General features: G+C 46.1%; 2 protein-coding genes across 4 annotated transcripts in view; one reads left to right on the plus strand and one right to left on the minus strand.

The window, feature by feature from the left end:
- Positions 1–14,254, plus strand: part of THAP3 (THAP domain containing 3) — a 57,687-nt gene that overhangs the window by 19,256 nt on the left and 24,177 nt on the right. The window contains exon 7 of the mRNA XM_075018017.1: positions 10,801–10,955. The gene's annotated coding sequence lies outside the window, so the exon portion shown is untranslated. The remainder of the gene's footprint in view (positions 1–10,800; positions 10,956–14,254) is intronic.
- The window catches only part of DNAJC11 (DnaJ heat shock protein family (Hsp40) member C11), an 80,764-nt gene that overhangs the window by 15,001 nt on the left and 51,509 nt on the right, over positions 1–14,254 (minus strand). For all 3 annotated transcript variants that reach the window (XM_075018010.1, XM_075018011.1, XM_075018012.1), the window contains 2 exons: positions 3,912–4,040; positions 2,510–2,632 (listed from right to left, as the gene is read on the minus strand). In XM_075018010.1, the coding sequence (XP_074874111.1) occupies positions 2,510–2,632; positions 3,912–4,040 (252 nt within the window). The remainder of the gene's footprint in view (positions 1–2,509; positions 2,633–3,911; positions 4,041–14,254) is intronic.

Raw genomic sequence — 14,254 nt, forward strand, 5'->3', positions numbered from 1 at the left:
ATACATTAGTCCATACTGTGAACTCTGTAGATCTGGTGTAGGGAACTTCTGTACTGTGGTCCCCTGGATCCTCTCCCCAGCATCTGGGGGATGGAGGGTGTGGAGCCCCAAACCTGATGGGCCACAGTCAAGGAATACAGGCCTGGATTCAGCCCCTGGGCCTCTCCAACTGCCCAGACTCCCACCCTCTGTCTGCTCCTGCACTCCCCTCCTGCCAAGATCCCCACTCTTATTCCTGTACCCTCCCTTCCACGCATAGCCTCCACCCTCAGCATGCTTCTGCACCTTCCCACCCACACAGACCTGACCCCCACCCACTACTACACTCCTCTCCTGTCTTGACCACTATCCTCAGGCTGCTCCTGTATCCTCCCTCCTATCTAGACTCCCCCATGCCACCATGCTTCTGCACCCTCCCTCCTACCCTGACCACTTCAGCCTGTTCCTCCCACGCTGATGCCACATCCCCAGCCCACTTCTGCACCCTCCCTCCCATCTAGACCACTCACCCTTAGCCTGCTCCTGCTTCTTCCCTCCCACCCTGATGCCACATCCCAGCCCACTTCTGCACCTTCCTTCCCATCCAGACCCCAACCATCCACCGCCAGCCTGCTCCTGTACCTTCCCTCCTGCCCCATGTTTGGTCCCACCTGTGGCCCCAGAAGATGTGATGGAATGAGAGGGGAATGAGGTGTCTCAGTCAGAGGCCACATCAGTGAAGAATACCATCTCTGGTGTCACCATAGCCAATCTGGTGTCTGACCTCTGTAACTTTGTTCTTACCCACAATTATTTCCAAGTTGAGGACAATTTATACCTCCAGATTAGTGGAACTGCTATGGGCACCTGCATGGCCCGAAAATATGCTAATATATTTATGGCTGACCTGGAACAACGATTCCTCAGCTCTCGTCCCCTATTACCTCTCCTCTACTTAAGATACATTGATGACATCTTTATGATTTGGACCCATGGTATAGAGACTCTAGAAGAATTCCACAGAGACTTTAACAATCTACACCCCACCATCAACTTACGTCTCAATTACTCCATGCAAGGGATACATTTCCTGGACACTACAGTACAAATCAAGCACGGCCAGATTGGTACCACACTCTACCGGAAATCCACTGATCGCTATACTTACCTACACAATTCTAACTTCCATCCTGCACGCATAACTACATCCATTGTCTACAGTCAAGCCATCAGGTACAATTGTATTTGCTCTGATCTTACTGACAGACACCAAAAACGACAAGATCTTTACCAAATATTCATAAACGTGAACTACCCACCAAGAGAAATAAAAAAAAAACAAATCAACAGGGCCAGATGAATACCCAGAGACCAGCTACTCCAAGCTAGGCCCAAAAAAGCCAAGAACAAAACACCACTGGTCATTACCTACAGCCCCCAACTTAAACCTCTGCAACGCATTATTAAAGACCTATCCTTAATCAGGATGCCACGCTCCAGAAGACCCTAGGTGACAGGCCGATTCTCTCCTACAGACAACCTCCCAGCCTTATGAGGATTCTCACCAACAGCCACAGTCTATACTGCAGGAACACCAGTCCTGGAACTTTTCCTTGCAACAAAGCCCTCTGCCAGCTTTGTCCACGTATCTATTCTGGAGATACCATCACTGGACCTAACCAGGTTAGTCACAGAATCACATGCACATTCTCATGTTCCTCAGCTAACATCATATATGCCATCATGTGCCAACAATGCCCAGATGCTTTGTATATTGGACAGACTTCAAACTCTCTTAGACAAAGAGTTAATGGGCACAAAACAGACATAAAAACACTCCTGATCCACAAACCCGTTAACCTGTTCTCACAGACAGTCTGTAACTAACATGGAGCTTGCAGCTCTTAATATACACTTGACTGTAATCAAGTTTTTTTTTTCCTCGAGCTTTTTGTGTGAGCACCAAAGTTTAGCTGGGAAAGTAATGCAGCAGGTGATAATGACAGGGTGCTGTTTACAACCTCCAGGGAAGGAGGCTTAAACAGACCTTGTGCACTATAGTTACATGTTTATTTTCTTCAGACTGACAACATAATGGGCAATCAAAATGAAATTAAAAAGATGCAACACTCCCTACTCTACTGTTCTTTTCTTTTTTTTGAGAAAAGAATTAAAAATAATTAAAAAAAAAAAAAACTGACCCAACTCCTGAACACACACAAAAAGGACTTAAAATAAGAAAAACCACTGTTCAGCCTTCTAGTTCTGTACTTTAAGCTATTTTATCAAGAGGAAACAGACTGGAGAAGCCAGAATACTACAGATAATACAAAAACTCATCCACAGGCTCAGGTGAATAGCCAGCCAGCACTCTACATAAGCAATCAACCAAGATTTCTCAAATTCCAGCAAAGTTTCTTCATTGTGGTTTACAACATACTGCAGAAATGGTGATAAACAACTCATAAGACTGGCTAGAAATGGGTTGGTTGAAAATTAAAAAAAAAAAAAATCTAGTTGATTCTCCTACCTCTCCCCATCCTTTGGCAGATGTCACCCGTCTAAGAGCAAAGTTAATTGATCCACCTCCATTCCCATTTTGGGTGGAGAGGCTACCAGAGAGTATTGCTGTGTCTGTGGCAGTCAGTGGAGCCTGGAAAATAAATTTATTGTTATTGGATTAATCTGAGCTACTAACAACCTCAATTACATAAAACCAACAAACACATTGCCAAAACTGCAGATGTAAGCACATAGGGACATATCATTATCCAAAGAGTGTTACCTTTCTCTAAACTCCCATTCTTAAATATTTGAACTGTGTGTGCCCACAGAGACTTAGGTTCCATCTACACTAGGCAAAGTAAACCAACTACAGATATGCAGTTCTAGCTATGGCAATTACGTAGCTAAAATTGTCATATCTGCACTTGGCTAACTTGGATGTATTTACTTTGGAAGATCGCTGGCAGTTTCTTCCATCAACATCCCTTGCTCCTCAGACACGAGGAGTATGGAGTCAATTTCACATGTCCATACTAGATGCACAAAATTGAACCCCAGAAGACCAACCCTGAGCAGGCCAATCTTCCAGGGCAGTGTAGATGTAGCCTGAGTTCTATAGTGAAACTTGACAAAGCAAGAGTGCAGCATACAAATAAGCAAATACTCTTATAGTACAAAACATCATCACGTTTACAGTTTCACATATACACCCTACAACCCTACACTTTGGGCTGCAATCACGTCAGATTTCACAAGTTGTACAGGCACACTGAATTAATACCACAATAGAAGACATGTACAGAGCATCTGAGTGCAGCAGCAGGTAAGCACGATAATTCAGCACATAGCACTCTTCCCACTGGTCAGTTTTGAACCAAAGTCAGAGTGTTCTTTTCACAGGGATCAGAGGAGAAACAAAGTCTTTGACTGCTCATGCTCACAGAAGTGCAAACAGTTGCTTTGTATTTAGGTTCCCAAGCTTTCAGGAACTGCCATGCAAATCAACAAGCTCTATAAACACAGTCTCAGGAAACAAGTGGAAAGTAGTTGTGAGACTATCAGGTATCAACTCCAAGTGGGATGGGGATCACCCAGACCTGAGCACATATTTGAATACAAAGCCCAGTGTTTGTCCTTGGAATCAGTGTTTATGTCTTAAACATTCCTTTGCAAATGTGTTTGAGAAATAAATGTTTAGCCCAGCACTGTACCCTAATTAAGGAGACTTGCTAGGATTGAAAGCAGAGCCTTTGTAGCATGCAAAATGGAGCCAACACTTGCACATTTGTGTCTTCAAAAATGTGTGAGATTGTGTCAACGTGTGGGCACAATGTATTGGCCCACTCCCCGAAAGCTAGGGCTGTATGTTTTTGTGCCTCGAACGCAAAACCTTTTTCATACTCGGTGTGATATTTATTTCACTTTACCTCAATCGACTGGGATATGTGCATTTTATTAATTTCAATCTGGGGAAAGCTGCTCCCAGGCACATCCTCATATTCTTCATCATAACGATCAAAGAGGTCAGTGGCATCTATTCCAACACTAATGGTTCCCTACAGAGACACAAGTACATGAGATTAACAGTAACTTTCCAAGACAGTTTGTGTGAGTAAAACCCAATGGATTGGTGTTTACAGAACTCAGAACACGGAAGGGAGACACATCTGAAAGTAAATTCTTCTTTAAATTTGTGCAGATACTCAATTATTCTGCTGAGTTATCTATACTGGAAATGCATGGAAAATGGCAGTGTGTTTGAAGGACTCAAGATGATACGTTTTGTCCTTCATCTACGAGCTTCTCACAGCAAATTTTCTTGTGCCCTAGAGTGTGGCCAACAAGTTTTGCTGGTGGCTGCTATGAAAATTTTTTCTAAAATACTCAGTTAACTTTATGAAATACAAAGAAATGTGTGCATATGCGTGGCCAAATCCTAGTAATTTATGTATGTAGGTTTTTTCTTTTTTCAGATACAATAATAAAAATAATATACAGTTGTTGCTATTATTTACTGAACCTAACAGAACAGAAACACAAATAAGGAGCTTTGCACATTCTTGTCTTTTCTTGTTATTCTTTTGCTTCTGCTCCTTTAAAAAAAAAAAAACTTGCTGGCTGTAAATCTGTTTCTGTGAAAAGTGGTATTTGTATGTTTGCTTATACCACTTTTCACGGCAACAGACAGTATCACTTTTCACAGTAGACCGGACAAATTAAGCCTTTCGGGTGGTTAAGGGTGGATGGTTAAGGGAGGAAGCCAGGGGTGATGAGAAGAGAGGGGAGCCCAAAGGCCTGCAGATAGAATGCCTTAAATGTGTAGACGCTCTCTGAGTTATGTCGACAGAAGGCCCCTTTTGTCGACAAAACTCCATAGTGTAGACCCAGCTTTGATGTATACTACTGATAATGGGCCATTTCCACCCTTACTGAATAGACCTTGTGAGCTCTGGCCCTCCCTTTTTCTTGACCCCACTCTTAAAAACTCCTCTGACCCCGCCCCCATGATCTGATGAAGCAGGTCTTTCCCCAAAAAAGCTTATGCTCCAAAATATCTGTTAGTCTATAAGGTGTCACAGGACTTCTTGTTATTTTCAAAACAAGAAAATGTGACTGTAAAACCACTTAGGTGCAGCACCCAAACCATTTTTAAATCACTTTTTGAGGTCCACTGGTTTCAAGTTGGTGTCCCTGTAACAATAGTAAACACAAAATTAATACTAGCTTTACTTTCTGTTTACAGAGATATAGCTGTGATAGTCTATATACTATCAAAACAAAAAAAGCAGTCCAGTAGCACTTTAAAGACTAACAAAATAATTTATTAGGTGATGAGCTTTTGTGGGACAGACCCACTTCTTCAGATCATAGCCAGACCAGAACAGGATTGAAATTTGAGAAACAGTTGTAGACCTTGGAAAGTCTTTGGATGCACTGCAAGCTGACATATCTGAGGAGCATGCCTAAACAGTAGATTCTTATCACAAGCAAAGTTTGGGAGCAAATGGTTTGTGCTACCGTAAATATAAACTATTATTCATAGAATCATGGGCACATTCTCATGTTCCTCAACTAACATCACATATGCCATCATGTGCCAACAATGCCTAGATGCTTTGTATATTGGACAGACTTCAAACTCTCTTAGACAAAGAATCATTAAGGATAGCAATTCCTTCTTCTGATGGGAATATACCACTAGGGATATATTATCGACCACCTGACCAGGACAGTGATAATGATGCTGAAATGCCCAGGGAGATTAGAGAGGCTATCAAAATAAAAAACTCAGTAATAATAGGGGATTTAAATTATCCCCATATTGACTGGATACATGTCACCTCAGGACGGGATTCAGAGAGAAAATTTCGTGATGTCTTAAATGATTGCTTCTTGGAGCAGCTGATACAGGAACCCACAAGGGGAGAGGCAATTCTTGATTTAGTACTGAGTGGAACACAGGATCTGGTCCAAGAGATAACAATTACAGGACTGCTTGGAAATAGTGACCATAACATAACAACATTTAATATTCCTGTGTTGGGAAGAACACCACAACAGTCCAACACTCTGGTATTTAATTTCAAAAAGGGGAATTACACAAAAATGAGGTGGTTAGTTAAGCAGAAATTAAAAGGTAGAGTAACTAGAGTAAAATTCCTGCAAGCGGCATGTAAACTTTTCAAAGACACCATATTAGAGGCCCAACTTAAATGTACACCCCAAATTAAAAAACACAGTAAGAGACCTAAAAAAGAGCAACCATGGCTTAACAACCATGTAAAAGAGGCAGTGAGAGATAAAAAGTCATCTTTTAAAAAGTAGAAGTCAAATCCTAGTGACGAAAATAGAAAGGAACATAAACACTGCCAAATTAAATGTAAAAATGCAATAAGAAAAGCCAAAAAAGATTTTGAGGAACAGTTAGCCATAAATTCGAAAAACAATAGTAAAATGTTTTTTAAGTATATTAGAAGCAGGAAGCCGGCTAAAAAGCAGTGGGGCCCCTGGACAATAGAGACATAAAAGGAGCAATCAAGGAAGATAATGCCATTGCGGAAAAACTAAATAATTTCTTTGCTTCAGTCTTCATGGCTGAGGATGTTAGAGAGATTCCCAAATCTGAGCCGTCTTTTATAGGTGACAAATCTGAGGAACTGTCCCAGATTGAAGTGTCATTAGAGGAGGTTTTGGAACTAATTGATGAGCTAAACAGTCACAAGTCTCCGGGACCAGATGGTATTCACCCAAGGGTTCTGAAAGAACTCAAATGTGAAATTGCGGAACTATTAACAGTGGTTTATAACCTATCCTTTAAATCAGCTTCGGTACCCAATGATTGGAAGACAGCTAATATAACACCAATATTTAAAAAGGGCTCTAAAGGAGACCCTAGCAATTACAGACCGGTAAGTCTAACATCAATACCGGGCAAATCAGTAGAAACAATAGTAAAGAATAAAATTGTCAGACATGTAGAAGAACATGATTTGTTGAGCAAAAGTCAATGTGTTTTCTGTAAAGGGAAGTCGTGTCTTACTAATCTATTAGAGTTCTTTGAAGGGGTTAACAAGCATGCAGACAGGGGGATCCAGTAGACATAGTATACTTAGATTTCCAGAAAGCCTTTGACACGGTCCCTCACCAAAGGCTCTTATGTAAATTAGGTGATCATGGGATAGGAGGAAAGATCCTTTCATGGCTTGGGAACTGGTTAAAAGACAGGAAACAAAGGGTAGGAATAAATGGTAAACTTTCACAATGGAAGGGGTTAACTAGTGGCGTTCCCCAAGGGTCAGTCCTGGGACCAATCTTGTTCAACTTATTCATCAATGATCTAGAGAAAGGGGTGAGCGGTGAGATGGCAAAGTTTGCAGATGACATCGAACTGTTCAGGATAGTCAAAACCAAAGCAGACTGTGAAGAACTTCAAAAAGATCTCAGCAAACTGAGTGACTGGGCAGCAAAATGGCAAATGACATTTAATGTGGGTAAGTGTAAGGTAATGCACATTGGGAAAAATAACCCCAACTATACATACAATATGATGGGGGCAAATTTAGCTAAAACGGATCAGGAAAGTGATCTTGGAATTATAGTGGACAGTTCTCTGAAAACATCCACGCAGTGTGCAGCGGCAGTCAGTAAAGCAAATAGGATGTTAGGAATAATGAAAAAAGGGATAGAAAATAAGACTAAGAATATCTTACTTCCCCTGTATAAAACTATTGTATGCCCACATCTTGAGTACTGCATGCAGATGCGGTCTCCTCACCTCAAAAAAGATATATTGTCATTAGAAAAGGTTCAGAAAAGGGCAACTAAAATGATTAAGGGTTTGGAATGGGTCCCATATGAGGAGAGGCTAGAGAGACGGACTTTTCAGTCTAGAAAAGAGGAGACTGAGGGACGATATGACAGAGGTATATAAAATCATGAATGGTGTGGAGAAAGTGAATACAGAAAAGTTATTTACTTGTTCCCATAATATAAGAACTAGAGGACACCAAGTGAGATTAATGGGTAGCAGGTTCAAAACTAATAAAGAGAAGTTACTCACCTGTGTAGTAACGATGGTTCTTCAAGATGTGTCCCCGTGGGTGCTCCACAGTAGGTGTTGGGCTCGCCCCGGCGCTGCAGCTCGGAAAATCTTCAGCAGTCTCCGTCGGGTCACGCATGCGCTGATGCGCGTCGGCTCTTCGTGCGCTTACGGTCACGTGCGCGATCCGGTCCCCGCCAGTTCCTGATCAACCGCTCCGGACGCCCCTGAAAACACACAAACAGAGCTCCGAAGTGGGGAGGAACGGGTGGGTAGTGGAGCACCCACGGGGACACATCTCGAAGAACCATCGTTACTACACAGGTGAGTAACTTCTCTTTCTTCTTCGAGTGGTCCCCATGGGTGCTCCACAGTAGGTGACTATCCAGCAGTAACCCCCCCCGAAAAAGGAGGTGGGTACCCGATTTATGCGCAGCTTGCCCGTGAAAGGACTGCTGTCGACAGGCGTGTATCCTCATCAAGCATCCTGTGCATGGCATAGTGCTTGGCGAAGGTGTCATAGGAAGACCACGTCGCCGCTCTGCAGATATCTCTCAGCGCAATGCCTTTGAAGAAGGCTGTTGACGCCGCCATTGCCCTAGTAGAGGGGGCTCTTGGCAGAACTGGCAGAGGAGTCTTGCGAAGCTCATAACACAGTCTTATGCAAGACACAATGTGATTTGAAATCCTCTGGGAGGATAGCGCTTCTCCTTTTGACCTGGATGCAATGGACACTAGGAGTCTGTCCGTTTTCCGGAAAGGTTTAGTTCTATCGATGTAGAAGGCCAGTGCCCTTCTTACGTCAAGTAAGTGCAACCGTGCCTCTTCATTTGAGTTGTGAGGCTTAGGATAGAACGAGGGCAGCACTACTGGTTCGTTGATATGAAAGTCTGAAGAGACCTTCGGAACGAAGGCTGGGTGTAATCGCAAGACCACCGCTTCTTTTGAGAAGATCGTGCAGGGTGGTGTGGACATTATGGCCGCGAGCTCGCTCACTCTGCGAGCTGACGTGATTGCCAGGAGAAAGGTCGCTTTAATAGTAAGTAGTCGAAGGGGGACCGTAGCCAAAGGTTCAAAGGTCGGTCCTGAGAGGGTGTGTAGAACTATGTCTAAACTCCATGACGGCGGTATTGGTTTCCGAGGGGGGTACAGGTTCACCAACCCCTTTAGGAAACGCGAGACAACAGGATGGGCAAATGTGGTTCACCCATCCTCTTCATGTCGAAACGCTGATATAGCCGCCAGATGCACCTTTATAGAGGATAGTGAAAGTCCGTTTTGTTTGAGTTGTAGTAAATAATCCAGAATCGTAGGTATGGTGGCGTCCTGGGGTATTAGTTGCCTGAAGGAACACCATTCGGAAAAACGCAACCATTTGTGCTGATAAGTCTTTCTGGTGGAAGTTCTCCGACTACATTCAAGGACTTGTTGTACTCCCTCTGAGCATGTAGTCTCTAAGGCGCTTAGCCATGGATTAGCCATGCTTGTAGCCGAAGTCTCTTCGGGTGTGGGTGCAGTATTGACCCCCGAGCCTGAGAGAGAATGTCCGGTACTGTTGGTAGGGGAAATGGCCGATGTTGAGCCATGCGCAAGAGCAATGGGAACCACTGTTGTCGGTCCCATGTTGGGACTATGAATATCATGCGTGCTTTCTCCCTTCTGGTCTTCTCCAAGACCTTGTGTATAAGTGTCGTGGGAGGGAACGCATAAAGTAGAGGGCCCTTCCATGGGATCATGAAGGCGTCCCCCAAAGACCCCTGTCCCATGCCCACTCTGGAGCAGTACTGGGGACATCTCTTGTTTTCTCGGGTGGCGAACAAGTCGATTTTGGGAAACCCCCATCTGCGGAACACTTGGTGGAGTAGGTCTGGACGGATCTGCCACTCGTGAGTGGGCGCAAAATGTCTGCTGAGTTGGTCTGCCTTGACGTTGTGGACCCCCGGTAGGTATGAAGCCTTTAGTGTTGTATTGTTGGCGATGCACCAGTTCCAGAGCCGGACCGCCTCCGCACAAAGCGTACGAGACTTGGCTCCCCCCTGCTGGTTTATAAAAAACATGGTGGTGGTGTTGTCGTCGGTATTCATGCCGATTACTTTTACGTGCAGATAGTTGCGAAAATGCCTGCACGCATTGAACACTGCCCTGAGCTCTAATACGTTTATGTGCAGTGTCTTCTCCACGGGGGACCATAATCCTTGAGTGGTTTTGTCGTCCATGTGAGCCCCCCATCCCATATGGGAGGCATCTGTTGTAATGAACGCCGTAATTTGCAGTTGGCAGAAGGGCACCCCTGTTAGGAGATTCCTGGGGTTTCCCCACCATGTTAGCGAGCTTTTTGCCTCTGTTGTAAGTGACACCCTCTTGTGGACGGTATGGATTGAGGGTTTGTATACGGTTGCCAACCAGTGCTGCAATCCCCGCATACGCAGTCTGGCATGTTGCACCACAAACGTGGTGGTTGCCATATGCCCCAACAGTTGTAAGCACGTGACAACTGGAAAAGTGGGGCTGTACGTTAGTAGTTGTACGAGAGATTCGATGGCACGAAAACGAGCCTCGGGTAAGTACACCCTTTACGTGACTGAGTCTATCCGAGCCCCTATAAACTCTATATTTTGCGTGGGGTCGGTCTTTGATTTTGAGAAATTGATGATGAGGCCCAGTGAGGTAAATGCATTTGTGGTGATGTGTATCATCCGTAGTACTTCCTCCCGGGAAGTTCCCTTTAGCAGGCAATCGTCCAGGTATGGGAAAATGAAAATTCCCTGTCTGTGCAGGTATGCTGACACCACCGCTAAGGTCTTGGTGAAGACTCTGGGTGCTGAAGAGAGTCCGAATGGGAGGACCCTGTACTGGAAATGATCTGTACCCACAAGGAACCGGAGGAAACACCTGTGGGCTGGATGAACTGCGATACGAAAATACGCATCCTGTAAGTCGAGGGCTGCAAACCAATCGTCCTGGTCTAGTGCCGTGATTATTGAAGCCATCGTGGTCATTTTGAAGCGTTGTTTGCGTAGGTACTGGTTCAGTGCGCGTAGATCCAAAATGGGTCTCCACCCTCCTGTCTTCTTCTCCGTCAGGAAATACCTGGAGTAGAACCCTTTGCCTTGAAACTGTTCCGGTACCCTCTCCACTGCCCCTATGAATAGGAGGTGGTCCACCTCCTGCCTTAATTCCGGTAGGTGAGAGGGGTCTCTGAGAATGGGTGCGGTGGGAGGATTTGGTGGAGGTAAAGACTGGAAGGGGATTGTGTATCCCGTGTTTACAATCTCCAATACCCACTTGTCCGAAGTGATGCTTTCCCATTGTGGGTAACTTGAGTCAGTGATGGAACATGTACTGAGATTGGCACTGAGGTACGGTCTTGGCTTCGCTGCCCTCGACATACCCGTCAAACTTGCTGTCTTGCACTTTGCCCTACGGAGGCGCTGCCCTGCTGAGGCCGGCTCCTAGGGCCTTTATAATGTGTTTGTTGATGACGTCCCTGATCATACCCCCGTTGAAATTGGGTACGTTGTTGTTGGTAACCATAACGGCGTTGCTGAGGATAAAATTTCTTCCTTCTGAACGGTGGGGTATATATCCCCAAAGTCCGAAGTGTCGCTCTGGAATCTTTGCTCGAGTGTAGAACTGAGTCGGTCGATTCAGCAAACAGTTTTATTTTGTCGAAGGGGAGGTCTGCAATTTTGACTTTTAACTCCTTTGGAATGCCGGATGTGTGAAGCCATGACTCTCTCCGCATTACCACCGCAGTGGCCACGGTGCGGGCCGCTGTATCCGCCACATCCAGTGCAATCTGCACGCCAGCTCGAGAAGCCGCGTAGCCCTCTTGCACAATTGCCTTAAGAATTGGCCTTTTTTCCTCTGGAAGGAAGTCCATGAGGGCAGTAAGCTTGGAATAGTTGTCGAAATTGTGATTCGACAAACGAGCGGCATAGTTGGCCATGCGGAGCAACAGGGTAGAGGAGGAGTAGGCTTTTCTACCCAGAAGATCCAGCTTCTTTATGTCCTTGTCCAATCCCCCAGATTTGTACTGGGACAATTTGGACCTGTGTTGGGACGATTCAACCACTAGCGAGTTTGGCTGTGGATGACTAAATAGAAATTCCATCCCTTTCGCAGGGACGAAGTACTTTTTGTCCACTCTTTTGTTGGTAGGAGGAGCGGATGCTGGGGTCTGCCATATATTAGTGGCTGCTTCCATGACTGCGTCGTCCAGAGGAATAGCAATTTTAGAAGAAGATGGAGGCCTGAGGTTTTTAAGGAGTCTGTGGTGTTTCTCCTGCACCTCTGCCAGTTGGATATCTTGGGATTGAGCTACCCGTTTGAACAGCTCCTGGAACTGTTTCAGGTCATCTGGGGGAGAAATGTCTCCAGGGACCACGGCCTCGTCTGGCGAGGAAGAAGAGGCATCACTATGGTATCTCTCCTCCAATTCCTCTGGATCCTGGCTGTGTTGATGTGATTGCCTTTGTGGAATTTCAAGGTGGGGTTCAATGTCTTTAGACCCAGCCTCTGATTGGGGAACCCGTGGTGTTCCCTCAGGTGGAAGCAGAACACTGTGGCGTTGAGGAGTGGTCGACGGGGATCCGTAGTGAGACGTCGAACTCCTATGATGACGCCCCGCATAATGATGGCAGTCGTAGCAACAGGGACAGGGGCCCGGTGATGGAGACCTGGACCATGACCCAAGGATGTAAGGGTGGTGTCTGGAATGTCGAGACCTCCGAGATGATACCGACGTGCGAGGAGAGCCCCTGTGGGAAGACTCATAGGGATCCCTGCTAGATGCCGAAGAAAAGCGTGCAGATCCCTGTAATGGGCTCCGAAGAAAAGGAGAAGGACGTCTGTGGCAGGCTGAAGGTGTTGCTGCCCGTCGAATCTCCGGTGGTGATCGTGGTGACAGAGGCAGCGCAATTACCTCAGGAGAGGGGCTGCGGTGCCTGGTCTTCGTTTTAGCCTTTACCCTCTCGGGTGGTCCTGTTGGTGAACTTGGTACCGGAGCAGGTGTCATGCTGATTTCCACTGCTCCTGGTGCCGCTGTTGCCGGTGCCGTCGTCGCCGGTGCCGATGACCTCGGTGCCGTCGCCTCTGGGGAAGATTTGATCGGTGCCGTAGTAGCCGGTGCCAAACTGATTAGCGGCCGCACGGCTCTCGGTGCCGTCTCCCCGGTAACTGCAGGGCCTTGAGTGATTGCATGCGCCGCGGCTTTACCAGTGGAGGAAGCCAGCGTGCGTGGGCCCTTTGTTACACTCGTCCCGCTCCCAACAGTAAGGGGCAGGGATCGAGTGGGAGAGGCTCTTCTTTTCTTCTGCACAGAGGAGGTCAAAGAGGCAGCCTTCCTCTTGTGCGATCCTGAAGAGCCCTCCGCATGTACTGTCTCCGATGCGGCGGGCTGAAGTGCTTTGTCAACTAGCAGCATCTTCAGCCTCATTTCTCTATCTTTTCTAGCTCTATTAGTCAATTTAGAACAGTGGGAGCACTTCTGGGGAACATGAGTCTCCCCGAGGCACCGTATGCATTTGCTATGGCCATCCGAAGCGGGCATGGCCTCCCGGCAAGATGCACACTTCTTAAAGCCGGGGGATGGCATTGTTAAAACTTAACTCTGAGTCCTTAGGTGCTAATAGCACACTTAACAGTCTATTAGCTGATGTTAACAACCGTTGGCCTTTGAAGGCTGACAACAAATGCGGCGGGCCCGCCTGGAGGCGGCCGCTGCGGTTCTAAGATAGTCTTTAGGTTTTAACAACTTTAAACAGAGTAACTAACTATAATAACTATAGAATTGCTAACTATAACTGTTAAAAACTATTAACACGAGAAAAATTAAGATTTATCTGTCTCGGGCGTTGGAGCCGGAGAAGATTCCGTCTGCAGCCGTTGGCGGTTGAGAAGGAACTGGCAGGGACCGGATCGTGCACGTGACCGTAAGCGCGCGAAGAGCCGACGCGCATTGGCGCATGTGCGACCCGACGGAGACTGCTGAAGATTTTCCGAGCTGCGGCGCCGGGGCGAGCCCGACACCTACTGTGGAGCACCCACGGGGACCACTCGAAGAAGAAAAGAAAGTTTTTCTTCACACAGCGCACAGTCAACCTTTGGAACTCCTTGCCAGAGGATGATGTGAAGGCCAGGACTCTGGCAGAGTTTAAAAAAGAGCACGATAAATATTTGGAGGTTAGGTCCATAGATAGCTATTAGCAAGGGGTAAGGTATGGTGCCTAG

Source organism: Carettochelys insculpta, chromosome 23 (genome assembly GCF_033958435.1).
Source record: "Carettochelys insculpta isolate YL-2023 chromosome 23, ASM3395843v1, whole genome shotgun sequence".
NCBI lineage: Eukaryota > Metazoa > Chordata > Testudines > Carettochelyidae > Carettochelys > Carettochelys insculpta.